Below are 20,226 nucleotides of genomic sequence, written 5' to 3'. Positions count from 1 at the left end.
CTCCTTCTCAGCTAGCATCAATTTACAAATAAGACCGGAAAAATGAATATTGTGCTTTCAAAATAAATAATAATAATGTAGCATAAAAGTGTTTTTCAAATTTTTCTTTAAAATTTAACGTTGAGTGTTGCTGTTAAAGTTTGTCCACTTTAAATGCAACTATTAAAAACTAAGTCTTCAGATGCTTTATTTGTTTCTGCCCATAAATTAATAATTTCTAAATTTTATACAATTCATTTATACAGCCTATGGTTCTGCCTGGCTATTATTTTGAAAGTGTAACCGGAACACTATTTCCAAACACTGCAGTGACAGCTAGGTGCTTGACAGGCGACATATCCAGCGGTGGGGAGCCTGGAGAGCCGGGCTGGAAAAAGAGTTACGTTACATTTAAAAAGCAGTCAGTGCCTCGAAGAAAATAACCATGTCCGCTGCTTATTACGTCTGTTTTCTTCTTTTCTGCCTCCAAACCAACGCTGGTAAGTTGTTATTTTGCTGAATAGCATGGTGTTAGCCTGCTAATGTTCGTCGGTGCGTAACTCTTAGCTATTTTATCCATTATGTGTGGTCGTGGTAGCTATCGCTAGCTGTGGATTTCTGTAAAGAAGGTACACACTAGCTAAGCTACAGGCCTAGCGTTAACCATATACTATAGCCTATAAGTTATAATGTTATTATACAGTTCATGGGCCTAACGTTAACTGTTAGCTTCTCTACCTATATATTGTAGATTTGAATTACTCAAGGAAAGCCCCATTATTAGGTAACGTTAAGTTGGTGGCCTAACGTGTTATCAGTGTCGAAATGTAATAATTTTACACATTGTTACTGTCTAGTCGCACAGTAATATATATGTAACTGTAACTGCAAGCACATAACGTTAGTAATTATTATAATTGGTGAGGTTAGCTAACATTTAAACTAGACCTAAATACAGTAGTTAACAACAAGCAACACACTGAGGTGCAAGGTTGAAGTTCTCTATTGTATGATATGCAGTTGGTGCGTGCTGTCATTTTAGATGTATGAGTATAAAAAATGACTTCAAATGTCTGAAATGGAATAGTGTAGATCATTGGCTTTCAAACTGTGGTGGTGGTACTCGAGCTCTATTTGGTGGTACTCCAAAAATCTCCAAAATTAAAAAAGGAAACAGTAATTGCTAAATAAATATGATACAATCAGAATACTACAATTTTTTCGAAAGAAAATACTTTAAATGGTAATTTAAAATAAGCTTAGCTGTAATATTTTTGTTTCAATATCAGCCTGCTATGTGGTCACGTTCCTAGGTCACAAGCTAAACTGTGATGGAAGAGAGTCAGCAGAGGTAAAATGATTGGTTTAAAAACACTGCAACCGTGGCTCCAAATGGGAACTATTAGGAAGAGAAGTGCAGAACAGGAGGAGACTATTTAGAGCAGTCCTCCTGAAACTGAAGTCATGGCTGATGACAGTCAATAAATAATCTTCTGATTAGGAACAAACCTCCCTGTCTGTAGCTGAAGAGTGTAGGCCTATGCTGCTGTATTTGAACATTTGTCTTGGTGGTGGTACTTGAGAGCCTGATATTTAGGCGGTACATCATGTACAAAGTTTGAGAACCACTGTAGACAATATATACTATAAAAGCATGTTCTGTCTGAGTTAATCACTTAACAAATCTCATTAACATGATTGTAGAACTAATTGTAAAAGATCTATTGTAATTTGACTTTGTGAACAGTGTAATAACAGAAACTGTTTCCTGGTAGGTTTTTTTTCCCCAAGTCAAGTCAACTTTGTTGTCAATTTCTGCAATATGTGCCAGGCAGACAGGGGAATAAAAAAATACGTCTCAGTACAAAGGATGGATACTTTAATTTAAAAAAAAAGTATTTAAGAAAAGATAAGTAATTTATACAATAAATATGTTATAAGTAGTGCATTTTTTCTATTTTATATATAATGTTTCTATAAGAATAGAAAGTTTTATTAATTCCCAAAGGGGAAACTTATTTTCCACCAAATCAACTCATATAATCAATAAATAATATAAACAATATAATCACACAATAAATACAAATATAGTATAAACTACAACAAATAATGTATAGAATGACAGCAAGGGGTAAACAGGGTAAAAACTGGTTGAATCTCATGTAATCTGGTAAAATAACACAACACAATCCCTCTCAGTCATAAGACACAGCCTGCACCTCCACCATTTGTGAGTTTTTATACAAAAGAAATACAGCTGCCGGGACAGATAACCAGCAGGCATCTGGCAGTCTGTACTTCCAAGAAACCCTGAGCTACCTCTGCCAACGGTGCTCAGATAATAATAGTTTCTTGTGAGTTTCTTTGTTCCTCATTCATTCTGACATTTCCTTGTAGGTAAGGGCGCACTCACACTGGCCGCCGTACCGTGCCCCAGGCTTTAGGGTACTTGTCCCCCCTCCCTCTCCCCCGCTGGCCAGCCCGTTTGTACTCACACTGCCTGGCCCTCGCACAAATGCTTCTTGCCTGTCCATACGTCATCACGCCGTAACACGTCACACACATTGATTGACGTCATAATTTGATTGACGTCATTCATTTGATTGACGTCATTCATTTTGGAATATTTTTATCTGACCAAATCTGCAGTAAACACTCCACCTCCGCATCACACCAACGTGAACCTTCTCCGCCATTGTTTTAAATGTCCGCGCATGGTCCGTCTTTTTTTTTTCCCCGTTATGTCCGAACAGGTGCACATAAAATGACGTCATCGCGATGCATCGCTTTGTTTTCAAATCTTTCCAGAGTTTTTGTGCGTCTTGTCCAACTGTTTTTAAATATTTTCATCCGACCAAATCTGCAGTAATCCGCATCACACCAACGTGAACCTTTAGCCGCCATTGTTGTTGTTGTTAAATGTCGGCGCATGGTCCGTCCTTCTATTTTCTAGGTCCGAACAGGCCCACAGAAATGAGGTCAGAACCGCTGTAGGCCTCATGCTCATGCTCGTGCTCGTACACGTGCGCACGCTCGTGCTCGTACATGTTCAAACGAGCTCCACAAAAGCCCACCTCTATCAAACGGGCTGTGGAAGGCTAGCTGGCCACAGCTAGGCGCGGAGCGGTTTGCAATCACACTGGTCAAACGCACTAGGCTTTACCCGTAAAACCTGTTTTGGCCCGCTCTACGCTTCCCCATTGAAGTCAGTAGAAGCTGAGCGTCCGACTGTGGAGCTGTATGGATGAATGAGAAGGAAGTTGGGCCGGTTACCTGTGATAAGGAGCTGATTCTGAACAAAAGATGAAGCTTTCTAGCGCATATTTAGTCAATGAAATGTACACACAGCAGTACATATTTCACCACTTTTTTTCTTTTTTTTTGGTGACATTTTAGGAGGAGCTGAGCTTCCCTTACAGTCTTAGAGCAATCGCTACTGATACAGATGGAATGTGAATCATGTATTGATCTCAAGTCATTTGATTTCGGCCTCTGTAGTGTTTTATATTGGTTACTGGCTACTTCTCTGTCTTTGTGGAAAGTATCTCCCGTAAAAACCTTTAAGCGCAACATTAATCACTTACAGTATTTACTTAGCTTATTAACTGAGTGGTGACCTCCAGGATGAAAGGCGTCAAAAATTCAGAATGGGCTGGGCTCTGATATAAGTGAGTCAAACTGTTACATTTATCTTGGTGTTGTTCGGAGCCATTTTGCCTTTACAGCATTCATTCACTCGTGTTTCAGTCTGTTTCACAGTCCGGTCAGTTTAGTTTCTGAGTCATGTCTGAGCATGACATTTTTGGGGTTGGATTTAGTGGGGAATGAAAATGTTGTTTCACCTCATCACCTCGTCAAAATCCTCCAAAAATCCAAGTAGTCCACAGGAGACCTAACAAGCACACACACACACACACACACACACACACAAACACACACACACACACACACACACACACACACACACACACACACACACACACACACACACACACACACACACACATACACATACACATACACATACACACATACAAACTCTCTTTATTCTTCACCCAAGTATTTTCTGTTTTTGTCGTGCAGGGTCATTTATGCTGCTCAGTTATGCAGGAACTATCTTTTATGTATTTTATTTTTTATAGTTTTTCCCTATTTGAACCTGCAGGTGTAATTGGATTTCTTGAGTTGACTTTTTTTTTAGACGGGGAAATACAGTTCTTACTCTGCACACAGGTGTCTTGAAGAGCTAGAATATTGATAGTGATTTTTGGTGTTTGATTTGTTCCTCTTTATTGTTTCAGCTTGACTTTCCAGCATGGTTCCTCTTTGTTCAAGTCTCAGACAAAATTAACACACTTCCTCTTTTTGTTTTTCTTATTTACATTATTAATATTAATGTGCTTGTTCATGTATTCTTTGTGTTTATCTGTTTCATTTGGGTATTAAGTGCTTCCAGTAAAAACATCAAAGGATTGACATCCCAGTTGGCAAAGCGTGTGTCTTTTTAAATTATTATTATTACCTGTCAAACAAACAAACAAAAAGTCACATCCAAAATCATGAATATGTAACCTCTGCATGCATGCACCAGTCATATTTCTGTTGCCCAAGTCCCCATATTAAGCATTATGGCATTGAGATTCAAGTTAATTATATTAGTAGTATTTTCTATATCGTGCCAAACTGCCACAACAGCCATTTAAGGATACCTTTCCTAAAGAACGTGTCCTTTTAGTAAACAAACTAAACAGCTTTATGTTATTTATCTTATTAACAAATAAGGTTCCAGCTTCTAAAATGTGTATTTAATGTGTTTCCTCATCATATACAATAATTACTTGAGTACATTTGGGCCAAATAATAAGAGTATATTAATGTTATAAATTATTAAAGTATTGTTTATTTATTCAAATGATTCTATATTGTAACAACATGTGCTGCACAGACTATGTTGTAATGTAGGTTTTCCTCTCTTTCAGTCAGAGCAGAGCTGGCCCCACCAGAGAACCTGACCATGATCACCATGAACACCAATTACACACTGAGCTGGGATTGGGACCGGAGTTCTCCAGAGAGTCATGCTGTCACCTTCACCACACAATATGTTCCGTAAGTCTCACTCACACATACACCATACATGAGGAAGTGAAACCAGCGAGATTGAGGCAGAACAGCAAGTGTGTTATGACAAGCTGAAGCTTGAATCTGGGTTTTAAGTGATTTACCTGTAAAACTCTGGTACAGCTTATTCTGCATTAACACAACTAATCCTGGATAAACTATTAAGTAAGTATGAGCAAGATGAAGTAAAACTGTACACCATACACACTTCCGAACACTGTAATGCTCCCAACACAATATACCATAAAAGTTACTATGACAATTATCCATCTTACAGTTTCTTTACAATGAACATCACTTACTCAGAGACAGTACTATAGCTCTACACTCTTTAGTTGTGTTTTTTCAGTTCAGTCAAGCTCTGTCTGCTGAGAAACAAAACATCTTTTGCACTGACATTCTCAGCTGCCCCCCAGGAGAAGTGAGATGTGCTTTGTGAGGAGTCAAAATGTACTACTTTTTCAGTTACCATGATGCCTTATTGTTTCTCTGCCCCCACAGGAAGTATAAGCTGAAGTCCAAGAAAAGGAGTCAAATCTGGTATACTGCCTGTGAGAAGACATCACATAGGTCATGTGACCTTACAAAGTGCAACCTGTACTACCTTGGCATCTATGTGCTTCGTGTAAAAGCCACTGTGAACGGGCAATTCTCTGACTGGGTGCTGAAGGAATTCTGCCCCGATAAAGATGGTGAGAGAGAGGAAGACAAGTGGAGGGAGGGAAGGAGAGTGGGAGGGAGAGATAATGTCCCTTTCAATGTTCAGGCAAATATTTGTTCTTCTACTTCTTTTTCTTTTTTCTTTTTCTTCTTTTATTCACAAATTAGTGCATACACATGTAAACATTATGGACACAATATGAGATGCTGTACTTTCCAACACATAAGAGGACACAGAAGTCACAGGGGACAAAAACGGAAAAGATAGGATGAGAGGGAGAGAAGAAATCAAAATAAAATCAATAACACAGAGCTAATATGTACACTTACTTGTTACCTCAGTTACATGATTACATTTCCATTTACACTTGAGTTGTAGAAGGATAGTCCTGAGAATTGATGAATGTATTTTTTGATCTGCTCATTTCATTTGTTTTGCAAAGCTGATTGATATTCCATTGATATTTCTGTTAGGAGGTCCATCCATTGAGAGATAGTTTCCTGCTTTTCCATTTTAGTAGTATTGAACATGTGTTCAAACTTAGACATTAGACTTAATTTTCCGCAAGGGGAAATTATTTTCCACTTCACCGTACAGTTTATGGGCAGCACGCCGACAGTAAATACACATATGCCATAGCGGGCCCTCCTTCACACCAGGGACCTGAACCTGGGTCCAGAGGGCATGATGGTGAAGTGGTGGTTGAGTGGGTGTGTGTGTGTCCTTTGCTATTGTCAAGGGGATGCGTGAGATGGGATTGAGGTTGAGCTCTGACAGTGTGAGTGTGGGGAGACCAATTCATTTGGCAGCTATGTTTGTGACACGTGTGAGTTTGACCCGGTTTTTGACAGTCAGCATGTTGAAGAAGCAAGTGGAACAGTAAAGCAGGGTGGGCTGAACAATACTAGATAAAACAGCAGAAAGAGATGGTGGGCAACATAGAGTCCTTTAAGTTTACGGATGGCATCCAGTCTTTGATGGCTCCTTTTCTGAATGTCTGTTGTGTGCTGGTCAAAAGTGAGTTTGTTGTTCAGTGTGAGTCTGAAGTATTTGAAGCTGTCAACTGATTCAACTGTGTCTTTGTTAATGAGAGTGGGGTGATGGGGTACCTATTTTCATTTCCTTTTGTTTTGGCTACATTGAGATGGAGGAAGTTATGTTTACACCAGTTGGAGAAATGTGCGACAGTGTTGTGGTGGTCTGATATAGAGTTATTGTCTGATAGAAGAGCAAGGATGGCAGTGTCGTCTGAGTATCCAAATCCAAATTGCAAAATATGCATACAGAAGGGATAATGGGATGCTACAGCCAAGGAATAGGGATAATGTGAAGGTTACTTGCTATAAAAATTGTGCAGGGAGCTGTGTCCGAGTGTGTGGAAGTAGTTGTCAGTTGTGTTGAGTGCATGTGTGCGCCGTGGATGATCTTGTATTGTATTACCTATGGCTGGGCGATATTTCAATATAATTATTTATCGCCTTTCAATAGAATCATATTGTGATGAAATCATATATCAAGATATTGTGATATACAATTACATTTTTTAAATAGATAAAAACAAGCACATTAACTAAAATGTTCCACAAGTGTACCATTTCCATAAAGAAAAACTCAACATGTTGAGTTTATATTTTTCACTACAGTTCTAAATAAAACAAACAAATTCACACAGGAGAATACAAAAATAGGCTTTACACAGGAGATTTAACAATCTAACCTCAAAGAACAACTGTTCCCAAATGGCCTCATGTGACTCAAAGGACTGTCGTTAAAACATCAATAGAGCACTAACGAAGTCCAAACCTACTTCCCACCAACGACTGCCACTCTAACGATGGTCATTGGCACTTGGAGCACAAAGGGTTCCAGTGACATCATCAGCCTTGTGAAAGGTTAAATACCTGGATCTCCACACCAGTTAGTTGGACCAGTCCCAGCCTAGTCAGATGTGTACATGGACTGATGAAGCCTCTTGGATGAGAGGTGAAACGTCTTCCTAGACAAATAACCAAGTCCAGTTGCTTTGCACTGAAATTGCTTTGTGGTTATTACAGATTGTATTTCAGAAATGGTTATCGGTGTGGTTTTTGAGGATGTCTTTCCCCCATTTGTCCTTTGAAATATGAAGTGCATTGGAGTGGTTTGTTTGATTTAGCAATTTTATTGATGCTGTCCAACAGTGGTGGTTGTTCCAGGTGTGTGCTCGGACATCTAGTTTAAAGTTGATTTAATGTTTTGATTTGGTGTATTGTAAGTATACAGTAGTTTCTCAATGTCATATATGTCAATAGGCTTATGGAATGTTAACAAAGTGTGTGATGTATTTTTCTTTCTCTTTAGGGCCTATTAAAGGTATTTGATTTGCAGTTAAGTCTGAATTGTACCATGAGGATTTGTTCGATAATGTTGAAATGTTTTTTATTTTATTGGCTTTCCACCAAGCTGTCAGAGTTGTCACATATACAGTAATTAAAGTTTACAGGAAATAATACAATTTTACACATGAGCCTAAGGCAGCATGTGATCTCAGGTGCTGCACCACAACCCGCTTTAAAATACACTTTGAAAGAGAGTGTACAGCCACAAGGTGATGTTGATAGACCTGTGAGCGACATTGTTTGGAAAAGTAACCTTTGCATGTGTTTTGAGTAAAGCAGCTCTGAGCTATCAAAACCACAGCGTAAACCTCAGTCAGGATCACGTGAGAAGTAAACATCTCTGACGACTGAACACAGCTTCACCAAACATTGAAAAGCATGTGTGCGTGTGTGTTTGTGTGTGCGTGCGTGCGTAGATGGATAACATACTGGAAGAGCCATTTGTAGATCAATGCAAACTGCTTTACTGATGATTCTGCTATAACCACATGAAATGTTTGAAGCGTTATTCTATCTGCAATGGAAGAAGCATATCATAGTCATCGTCGTCATCATCATCATCATCGTCATGGGGGGGCTGGGGACATTGGGCGCGAGGCGGGGAGCACCCTGGATAGGACACCATTCTATCACAGGGCACATAGAGACAAACAGAGACAGACAACCATTCACACTCACATTCACACCTACGGGCAATTTAGAGTCATCAGTGAACCTAACACCTGCATGTCTTTGGACTGTGGGAGGAAGTCGGAGAACGTCCCAAATGTCCCTGATTCATAACACCATCAACTACTGTATTCAAGTCTGTATGTTTATGTACTGCATGTAGTGGTAATGTGTATATTCCTGTGTTTTTCTGTGTGTCTGTCTGAACATGTTTGGCCAATGTATGTTTGTCTATTTCTTACACACACGTGCGTGCGTGCGTGCGTGCGTGCGTGCGTGCGTGCGTGCGTGCGTGCGTGTGTGCGTGTGTGTGTGTGTGTGTGTGTGTGTGTGTGTGTGTCTCTCTCTCTCTCTCTCTCTCTCTCAGGGTGTGTGTCTCTCAGGGTGTGTGTCTCACAGGGTGTGTGTCTCTCAGGGTGTGTGTCTCTCAGGGTGTGTGTCTCTCAATGTGTGTGTCTCTCAATGTGTGTGTCCATGTCTGCTACAATGTGGTATGTCTCTGAGTGATCATGTGAGACTTCTTACATGTATACCTTTTTGTGTGTCCCACTTTCAAAGACAGGCTGTATTTAGACATGTATAGGATCATTGGGCTAGCACTTTTCCATAGGAATACTTGCTTTCTATTAAACCCAGACCTTTGAAGCACTCTGCCACTCCACTCAGTCAAATGCTTTCTCTGCATCCAGTCTAATGACTACATCAGTCTTGTGTGGAGGAGAGTACATTATAGTAATACTGAAAAAGCACTGGTGGAACTTAATGCGCCTGATCTGAATAGGTGAAACAATATTCTTTGCTGTCCCGATCAGGGCTACAACTATTATTTTGCTTATCAATGAATGTGTCTATTGTTTTCTTAATCAATTCTTTTGTCCAAAAATGTCAGAAAGTAGCAAAGAATGTGCAGCACAACTTCACAGTTGAGGTCTTTAAATTTGTTTTGATGTCTGTCCAAAACAGAATATATTCAGTTCAGTGTCACAGAAGAAAAAGAAAAAGGCTCATTTGAGAAACTAGATGTTTGTAATTCTTGCTTGAAGTCTGACTCTATTATATTATAGAGTTCTATTATATACTATATATCTACTATTTATCGATAAATATAAAAAATGTAATAGTTAATTGATTATCCATGGAACGACTAATAAATTAATCAAATGTTGGTGTTTTATGTGATGATAGTGTTCTGTAGTTAAATTTATTTTAAATCTGTTTTTTTTATTATAATTTAATTCTAGCTTCGTTTTATTGAGGCTTTCAAAATAAAAGGCCAACCAGCCATAATCTGTCCTCATTCCTCTCTCCTGCTAGCTGCTGTGGGTCCTCCAGCCAAAGTGGATCTTTCTCCTGCTGGAAGAGACCTGGACGTTTTCATCTTAGACCCTCTGACCAGCATCAACAGCTCCATGAAGGAAAATCATCCTGACCTGTACTATCACATTGTGTTCTGGGAACGCTCTGCAGACACACAGGTAGGAACCACTCTCTGAAACTCACCTCTTATCCCTCTGTCAAACAATAGGTCCACACATACTATATTTCTTTGGACTCACTTTTATAATGCATGACGATAATTAATCCAAATTTCAACAGACTTCAACTTGTGGTCTTGAATAGTTCAGATCTAGCAGATCTATTTAACATCAACTCCCCTGCTGCTCTTCCTTTTGTCATGTGATAACTTTCAGATCAAATTCTTTGTTCATAAACAGCAAGACAGATAGACAAACCATGTTACAGCAGGAGAAAATAGCCAGTAGTTTCCCCTGTAAACACTTCCCATTTTCTCTTTAGTCCTTTAAGACACCTGGTGAAACCTGAGACTGCAGAAGTAATACACTCAATCAGCCCTGTTATCAGAGCAGCTGCTTTCGGTTTCCATTCCCTGTGTTCAGCAGAGTGTTGCTTTATTCTTCTAAACTCCAATCAGAGGTGTTTCCTGTCTGTGCTACAAGGCGGCTGAATCTCACAAGACAGAGCATGTGGCTACTTGTCTAGTGCTATGTTTCCGGCCAGCTGCTTTTAGATAATGCAGCCAGCAGGTTGGGTGTGTCCTAAAATTACCCCAAGTTGTCACAGAGCTGACGATTATGTCAATTGATTTGGATGATGGCAGCACACGCAAGTATACACAAAAAAGGTTGGCATTATAATCAGCCTAGAAATCACATGTGCATGTGTTGCAGAGAGATGAATACACAGAATTTTATAAAAATTAAGTCTCTCAGTTTAAGATTTAAACTACTCATTTCCCCCCTTCTTGTTTTTGCATAGGGTTCAGAATTTTAAAAAAAGTCCTATTCCTTGTAGAAATGCACAGGGAACAAAAGAAGGAGTGAATTATGGAATTGAACTAATAAGTACAATGCTAAATATGATGTTTGCTTTAAACCTAAATGTGTATGGCTGCATGATTTAAATAAATTTTACCTGCATTAATAAACAGGTTTGACATGTCAGACCCAAATTCCTTCATAGTCAGGCTGTGTTTTCAGGAAGTGTTTTGAAAGGCTCAGGGATTAAAGTTCTCATCGCCCTGACGGATTTCCATCATGGGACTCGGTTCTTAAAGTTTCCGTGTGGCCTGTTTTGAAATACAATTTTTTTATGAAAACTAGTCTTGTGTTTTTTGCCTGAGACGTAGCAAGAATAACACTGTATATTAACGTACCACCATAAGGAACACTACATTGTGTATTATTTAATCAGACTAAACTTTATTAAAGAAGAGCTATTATGCTTTTCCATCTTTACTGACCTATGAATGTAGTTAGATTAGATAATGTTTTAGAGTCATGTTAAATAATACCAAAGCATCAAATAATGAAGTGCTTTCATTCAGACGTGAGCCCTGCCGACCGTCTGGGTTGGCTGTGCTCAGCTCTGAATGCTAGGGTGTCGGTCGATATCAGAGATTTCTCTGAATTTCCAGATGAGCCTGCCACACAGAGGTGCTGCGTGGGTGCTGCAACAATGGACAATATGAGAAATATAATGTGCATGTAAACCTATGTAGTTGACTCTATGACTTATTTATGATTTTACATAGACCCAACAATTCTCCCATAGAGTACGGTGGCAACAAAAACCTTCCCTATAACAGGCAGGAACGTTGGACAGACCCAGCTCTATGGAGGATGGACATCTGTCTGCACCGGTTGGGGAGGAAGAAAAGAGACAAAGACAGAGACAAAGACAGACAGAGACACACTTCCAGAGAAGCAAGCAACCACAAATTAACTATAGCGATAAGCCTGTGAATGTTCTCATTCGTCCAGGTCATAGTTATCCTCAAAGCAATTTCAGTCAAAAACAACTGGACTGGTTGTTTGTCTAGGAAGACGTTTCACCTCTCATCCAAGAGGCTTCATCAGTCCATGTACGCATCTGACCAGGCTGGGACTGGTCCAACTAACTGGTGTGGAGATCCAGGTATTTAACCTCTCACAAGGCCGATGATGTCACTGACACCCTTTGTGCTCCAAAAGCCCACACTCGTCGTTAGAGTGACAGTCGTTGGTGGGCAGTTGGTTTCGACTTTTTTAGTGCTCTATTGAGTCTGAACGACAGTCGTTGGAGATAAGTGGTGTCTCAGACCTCCTCCTCTGTTTAGCGATGGTTTTTCCACTTTTAGGTCTGAGACACCACTTATCTGCAATTTACAATGCTGCCCTTTCATCCCTTCCCAGGAGACTCAACAATCTAACCTCAAAGGACAACTGTTCACACATGGCCCCGTGTGACCCCAACGACTGTCGTTCAGACTCAATAGAGCACTAACGAAGTCGAAACCAACTGCCCAACAACGACTGTCACTCTAACGACGGGCGTGGGCTTTTGGAGCACAAAGGGTGTCAGTGACATCATCGGCCTTGTGAGAGGTTAAATACCTGGATCTCCACACCAGTTAGTTGGACCAGTCCCAGCCTGGTCAGATGCGTACATGAACTGATGAAGCCTCTTGGATGAGAGGTGAAACGTCTTCCTAGACAAACAACCAGTCCAGTTGTTTTTGACTGAAATTGCTTTGAGGATAACTATAGCGATAGCTAAAGCAATGTGAATATGACTTACAAGTTATGGCAGTTAATGCAGCCGAACAGCAAGAAACAGGCACAGCTAGAGTGACAGAACATGGCACTGATAATAATTCTGGTGGCAAACATGAAGTTGAATTAGTTACAGACAGACAGGATAAAACCTCAGAGTATCAGCAACAGGATTATCCCCCGACAGAATAATACATAGGCTGCTTTGCCTGGCCATAAACACACGGAACATTAGGATTAATTAAAGAGTATGCATTTTGAGTTTGAATACACGGCTGCAGGTCAACTCTCTGACTTTTTAACCAGTCAAAACAAACTGCTTGACGCTGTTTCCAGTGTCGTGAGCTCCACTTTGTCTAACTCCCTCATTCAGTTCATCGTTCCCACTCTGGGTGTTAGGGCGCACTCACACTGTCCTTCTGTACCCTGTCCGCTCGTTCTCGTACATGTACGAGAACGAGCGTGCGCACGTGTACGAGCACGAGCACGGCGGTTCTGACGCCATTTATGTGCGCCTGTTCGGACATAGAAAATAGAAGGACGGACCATGCGCGGACATTTAACGACAACAACAATGGCGGCGAAAGGCTCATGTTGGTGTGATGCGGAGGTGGAGTGTTTACTGCAGATTTGGTCGGATAAAATATTCAAAAACTGTCGGACAAGACGCACAAAAACTCTGAGGTCTATGGAAAGATTTGTAAACAAAGCGACGCATCGCGATGACGCCAATCAATGCGTGTGACGTGTTACGGCGTGATGACGTATGGACAGCAACAGCCTGGGCCCAAGGCCCAGGCAGTGTGAGTACAAACGGGCCTGGGGCGCGGGGGGAGAGGGAGGGGGGACAAGTACCCTAAAGCTCGGGGCGCGGTGCGGAAGGACAGTGTGAGTGCGCCCTTTATGACATTTTCATTTTTCAAAATACTATACTAGTGAGGAACCTTCCTTTATGTGGGTGTTTTGTGGGAATGTGGATCTTTCGGATCAATTTGAAAACGATTTTACAGACCCAAATTCTTGATAGGCAATATAACCTGGCCTGGGAAAAAAATTAGTCAGAAGATTATTTTTTTTGCTTTAATCCCTGTTAAGGCCTTCAGATAGTTGGTGCGTCCTCAGCTTCTGTAATGTGATAACAATATGTGGGCGTGGGATCATTTCCACAGCTATTAGTCTGCATCATATATATCTCAGTGTTTCCCACAGGTTTTCAGCATTATATATAGTATATATATATACTATATATAAAACTGACAGAAAATAGGGAAAAGCCTCCAACAAAGGTCCACTATAATTAAGTTCTGGTTGAATGACATCATTTCTACCACATCCTTCCAAACATCCCATCACAGATCCAAACTTTGGGTGTGACTGTAGTGTGCTGACTTCTTAAAGAGTGAAAGTTGTCCCCTCCCATCTATCCCTCAGGCCTTAAAAACCCAGACGTTGTCTAGCAGTGCCAACGTGGTGACTTTGCCAAACCTGAAGGCCTGGACTTGGTACTGTGTGAGTGTCCAGTCACGCTATGACTTCTACAACAAGACCAGCAGCTACACCTCACCCCGCTGCATGCAGACTGAAGGTAACACATTTGAAATGGACACATTGTATCACACACACAATCATTTCTCTACTACTGCCCTCTGGAAATATTGCTGTTTTCTAGGGGGCTTTAGCGAGTCAATTTGCCTCGTCCATTTCTGAAACCAATGAAATAAGTACTTTTTCACCACCCCTGAAGTATTTGTAAAGTTTGGTGAGTTTTTAAATAAGATGAAGCCTCCAAAAAGGTGATTCATTTGGACCAAAAGTTATTCTCGCAATTTCAAAAGGTCCCGGCCCCTCTCCGACAACTTTGTTGTTGCTAGGGTGTTAACCGTGTTATTGTTAGTTAACTTAGATGGATCATATTGTGTTAATATGAACTCATCATTATGTCATTCTACGCTTCTTCTTTAGCACATATAGTAAATGGTTTGCGCCAGTTTGATTATTTTATATAATTTTGCATACATATTGTGTTGCAATATGTGAACTAGCTCCTGGAAATCCATGAGAAATGATTGACAGAAGCAGGAGGATGCTGTTGACTGTCAGCTGATTTGCTGATAATGTTGAAAGTTTATCACAGCAGTTCACCGGCTCTCCAACAGCTTTAAACTGTGAAACTCCTCTCCCTTATATCGTATGGTGTGAAGGCAGCTGACATGAGATGCGTACAGATCCTTAAAGTCTGGTCAAACCAGCATTTAACTGCAACATTTTGCTGCACAGTTTGGATTCACTCATGGGCAAATCCAATTTCTAGTCCGTCTTAAGCAGTATTGCTACTTTTCTTATTTGATTGTTGTTTTGTTTGTTTGTTGTTTACCTCGTTTACTTAACATGAACTTGCCAAAGGGACTAAAATGGATATGAGTCAACTGGATATAATCGTGTGTTTTTACATGTAGAAGTTTATTAATATGCACCGCCCCCTGTTTTAAATAAATATATCTGAGAAATCTGAATTGGTCAACTTCAACTTTGGTGAACTTGAAAAAAATGTGTACTGTTGACAAAAAAAGCTCACTGGCTTGGTTGTGGGGGGTACATATATTGTGTGTGTGTGTGTGTGTGTCCCTGTGAGGTTTCATTTCTTTCATCTTTACAGTTTGGAGTTGAAGTAGAATGTGTCTCAGGTAACAAAGAAAGCTGCAGAAGCATGTGTACCCATTATAAGAAGCTACACATTCATATCTGCATATGGTGGAATCTACTTCAACAGGAGCCACTCCGTGGTGGCAGATCTTTGGCTACTTCCTGATCTCTCTGCTGATCTGCTTCCTGGTGGTGCTGTTCTTACTGTGCAGCTTCTTTTGGTTCTTCAAGACCCTAAAGGCAGCGGTTTTCCCCTCCAACCAGCTGCCTCCACAGGTAAGCAGCCTCAGCTTCAGCTTTGTGAACCTGGATTCTATTGTCACATTTGTCCAGTTTTGTGTTGCTCCAAGAACAGAAAGCTAGTTTATAGATTTAGAAGCTGACCCTCTACAGTGTTGTGTCAGCGTTAGAATTTGATATATTTAGCTCCAGCAGGACGTCTCATGTCCAGGTGCCTTCTCTTCCCCACCCTCCAGTTTTTCTGTGACCTATCTGGCTCTGACATTCCTCGCCTCCTCACCCCGGATTCAGACTCAGAGCTGTTGTGTGATGTGGTGACTGTCAGCCCAGCGTCACTGGTCCTGGAAATCCACAACCCTCCCCCTGAGGCCCTGCCGGTGCACCCATCTGGCCTGGAGACAGACAGCAGGTGGGTTTATCTCTGATGCTCTATCAAATCGAGTTGCATTAATAAGAAATGGCTCATGACATTTCAAGGCCTTTGACATTTATTTGGCTTTCAATTAGGGCTGAAACTATTCCTCTAGTAACTCGATTAATAAAAAATACTTGAGGGAAAAAGGTTTCAAATCGATGCAGCGTTTGATCCAACCTATATACAGAGCACCGTGTTTCGCATGGAGGATTACATAGGTGGCGGTACTGAGCTAAAAATGTCCTACCGCCGTAAAACAAAAAGGAGAAAAGGAAGAAGAGGAAGCACAGAGGACAATGCACGCGGCGGACACAGTGTTGCCGCTTTGACATGAAAGCACCTATCACTCGCCAGTTACTGTCCTCAACAATCAGAGGAGGCTGCCATGAGCCCCTCCCCACACCCCTCCGCGTGAGCACAACATAATGCTAACGTTAGCATAAACGTGTATCAAAGTGATTGTTTGTTTAGATGTATGCCTGCGCCAATAAATATGTTAATTATGGCTTCATGTAATGGCTAGTTAACCATGTAAATCAATGTGATGGCAAGTGCATTCACTTACTATGCTGAAAGTTGCTCTACACACACTGACCTTATTCACTGCAATCAAACTTAATTGAATACACACAAATAACTTTCAATGATGCATAAAATAAAATGGCCCAAAGCTTTTCAAGACGACAGGCTTATGTTATGCCTGAGGAACCTATTGTTCTAAATGTAAAGTTGCACAACTTAAAAGGAAATGTTTATGTATTATTTATAATTAATAGGTTATGGCTTACTACCTGGTTTAGTGTTTTTAAATATAATTTTATTTTTATTGTATTTGTTTTTGAGAGTCAGAGTTTTTACCCCAGAATATGCAATCTAACAAATAAACCCGTTTTTTTGGAAACTAGATACAAGTATTTGTTCAAGACCGTCACGGTACAAGCACTTCTGGGCGGTTACAGAGGTGGATCGCGGTCCGTAAATATGGCATACATAGCGTTAATGTGGCGAACGTACAGTCTTGTTTTGCGGTGTGGATCTTAAAACTCAAATTCAGAGTTTCCCCCGGACCGTTGCGCCATAGCAGCCAGTGAGTAAGAGTAGCAGGCAGCGGCAGGCAGGCATACCAGTAGCACAGGACGCCCCTCACCCCTGTGCTGATCCATAGCTAACGAACAAAGAGCGAACTGCATGCTGAACGACAACATGAAGCCAAAGCTTGCAGATGTCCCCCTGTCATTCAAATCCAAGTGTGGGATAACTTCAGATTCCAGGTTAATTATGAATATGCACACGCATTTAAAAAGGTTCCATCCAGGTGTTACTGTCACGGTGCCTGTGAAAAAAACCAAGCAGAGCAAACCTAGCCCCCGTCACTATTTCAGTAACCCTTACCTGGGAATTCAGAACAGACAAATGCCATAACCTAAGTTAATGCTGCAGATGCAATTATTTAAGAAGTATTTTATTTATTAGAGAATTTTCATTATCCCCCTTAACTATGAACTGTACCAGCCTGTACAGTACCGTGACTTCGAAACTGAGGTACGTACTGAACCGTGACTTTAGTCTACCGTTACACCCCTAATGCATATAGCGCTTTTATAACCATTTCTTATTCGATTAATTGATGGAAAAATCGATAGAATACTGGATTACTAAACATCATTGGAGGAATAAAGAACTGGGCAATAAATAATATGATCATTCATCATCTGTCAACTCATATTACAAGCACAAGTATATATGATATACGTGATTTAATGTTCTTCCCCTTCGTGTCTCCAGTGGCAGACGCAGCCGACAGGACAGCGGCGGCAGCGGAGACTCAGGAGTGTACTCCACAGGGGGCAGCTCCAACCCGCGGCAGCCCAACAGCAAACAATCCTCGCTGGGGGCCCAACACTCTGAGAAGGGCCTCTTTGACTTGGAGCAGCTGAAGATGCAGGACATGGCTCCAGGGCTCCAGACTCAGCTGCTGATTGCAGACGAGGGCATTGTAGACATGTGCGTCTGAGGGTGGTTGTTGAGAAGAGTTCAAAGCAAGGATGATGTAATTGTGCAGTGAGCCTTTTCCTCAGCTGTCACATTCAAACAATGAGAAAAAAGCAGGGGGACTGTTGTCAAAAGAAAGAAGATGTGGAAAAAGAAGAGATGATGATGAGTGACAGAAACTAAGGTCATCTGCTGTGATGTCACTCCATGTTTCCAACTTCCCAGGAGGAAGGATGTTGTCCTCTCTGTTCACATATCTCTCAGTACACATGCAGATCCTCATGTGACCTCCTTTTTAGAGTTTAGCACCTACAGACGAAGAAAAAGTTGCCAGTTTGCAGCGACCCATTTCTTGTTCATGAAGGTTCAACTGTTGAAAACTCAGCTGTGTGATCATGTTGGGGGCTGATGTTTGTGGGGCTGTTTGTGGGGCTGTTGAACTCTATTGTGTTCCTGACAGCTCTTTGTTATTTACTACCTACCTTCACTTATATATAGCTGGGGTGGACAAAATAATACAAACACTTGTTATGTATACTCTGAGGGAAGTTTGAATTCATTTTCACCCAAACTTTTGAATACATTTACATTCTACCATTTATGATTCTTACAGAATCTCTGCGCCATATTAGTTTTATTTGTTCTCATGACATATTTCATTTGTATCAAATATATGTCCTCATATGTGTCACTGGAGCTTTATTATTTGTTTGTTTTTGTGTTTGAGGGAGGAACTTGGTGGTAACAGAACTACACACTTGACAGTTGACAGAAGACAGCTTAGCAAACATATTTTGTAAATTGATACAGCACGTAGAGTGTTGTCTGTGCTCCGTGTATTTGTCTCACCTGCTTTAGTCCTACAAATGAAAGGCAAAAGAGGAGCTACATGTGTGAATGCTGATTTGGTGTTTTCCATACAGTAATGTGAGTGTGTAAGTGTTTATAATGCTAAAACCTGAATTAAAGGTGAAACACAATTAAATAGGTCACATTTAATAAATAAACATTCACCTGACTTGATGCCCACAGACTCCGGTCAAACTGTGCTCTCCGATTCTGTTTGTTCATTGTCCAATAATGCATGTAGTTAAACCTGACCTGCCATTATTTCTACTATTCATATCATTCTATCATATTCACCACCATAACTATCATGTTTGTCTGTTCGTCTTTGTGTCTGTTGTTGGGTCTCTGTAAATCATACCTAAGTCAAAGAGTGTTGTCTTTACTTACTCAATATGTAAACTGTTTTGAGATAACCTGTTATGATTTGGCACTATAAATAAAATTCAATTGAAATTGAATCATCTCACCTGTTCCCTGCAGTAGACGACCATCTGTAGGAAGACAAATACAACTTGTTCATCCAGTTTTAAATCTCTGTATCCCTCATGCCAGACATTCTTTGGTTTTCATTTCACTTTCATTATGACCTACAGACATGTAAGAGGCTGACAGTCAGCTGCACATACTGTATACTGGACTAGTCATCAGTCTATATGACTCTGTTTGATGTATAATCATTTGATTGTAAACTCTTTATTTGGATATCGAAACATAACTCCTACAGTGTTTCTATCAAGAATTCACTGACAGACACAATAAAGAAGTGGTTTTAAATGTTGAAGTGATTACAAAGCAGATTGGCAGCAGTTTTTTTAGGATTGTTTGTGATATGCTCTTACTGACTCAGGAGTCCTTTTGACTACTTTTAAGTTTTCACATATTTAGGAGTTACCAATACCGAAACTGTAGGAGACCTTGAATTAGGACTGACGAGCCCACATTTTTTAAAGAGTTACTCCTAAATCAGCAAGTTCAGACCTACTTTGAGCCTGAAGATGTTTGACAGTGACGACAACAGCTAGGCTTGATTAATCCTGGAGCCTTAAGTCTTCAGTCAGCATTCACTCTTATTGTAGACCAGTGTGTTTTTTAGTTTTTTCATGCTCTAATGTTCACACCCTGCCTTATTTTTATTAGCCTGCATTAAAATACCACAGGTACATATTGCTTTTGAGTTAGGTACTGTTTCATGTGATAGTCATTAGTTAGATATTGTATATGTGAAGT

At 40.5% G+C, this 20,226-nt stretch overlaps 1 protein-coding gene across 1 annotated transcript; it reads left to right on the top strand.

Annotated features, from left to right (window-relative positions):
• Positions 1 to 345: 345 nt before the first annotated feature.
• Positions 346 to 19,477, top strand: LOC310953230 (interferon alpha/beta receptor 1b-like). Its single transcript, XM_083922192.1, has 8 exons — positions 346 to 479; positions 4,959 to 5,088; positions 5,602 to 5,792; positions 10,123 to 10,283; positions 14,292 to 14,445; positions 15,631 to 15,779; positions 15,980 to 16,152; positions 17,944 to 19,477. The coding sequence occupies exons 1-8, from the start codon at positions 425 to 427 to the stop codon at positions 18,170 to 18,172; spliced, it is 1,242 nt and encodes a 413-aa protein (XP_083778318.1). The 5' UTR covers positions 346 to 424; the 3' UTR covers positions 18,173 to 19,477.
• Positions 19,478 to 20,226: the final 749 nt, after the last annotated feature.

The sequence above is a fragment of the Echiichthys vipera genome, assembly GCF_963691815.1.
Source record: "Echiichthys vipera genome assembly, chromosome: 10".
NCBI lineage: Eukaryota > Metazoa > Chordata > Actinopteri > Perciformes > Trachinidae > Echiichthys > Echiichthys vipera.
The sequence above is the reverse complement of the archived record's forward strand: the minus strand, read 5'-3'. Positions and strand labels throughout refer to the sequence as shown.

Excerpts from the sequence above, each read along its gene's own strand:
- LOC310953230 (XM_083922192.1), top strand. The coding sequence starts at position 425 with ATGTCCGCTGCTTATTACGTCTGTTTTCTTCTTTTCTGCCTCCAAACC. Across the intron at positions 480-4,958 it reads CTGCCTCCAAACCAACGCTG|TCAGAGCAGAGCTGGCCCCA; the intron begins GTAAGTTGTTAT and ends CCTCTCTTTCAG. Across the intron at positions 5,089-5,601 it reads TTCACCACACAATATGTTCC|GAAGTATAAGCTGAAGTCCA; the intron begins GTAAGTCTCACT and ends CTGCCCCCACAG.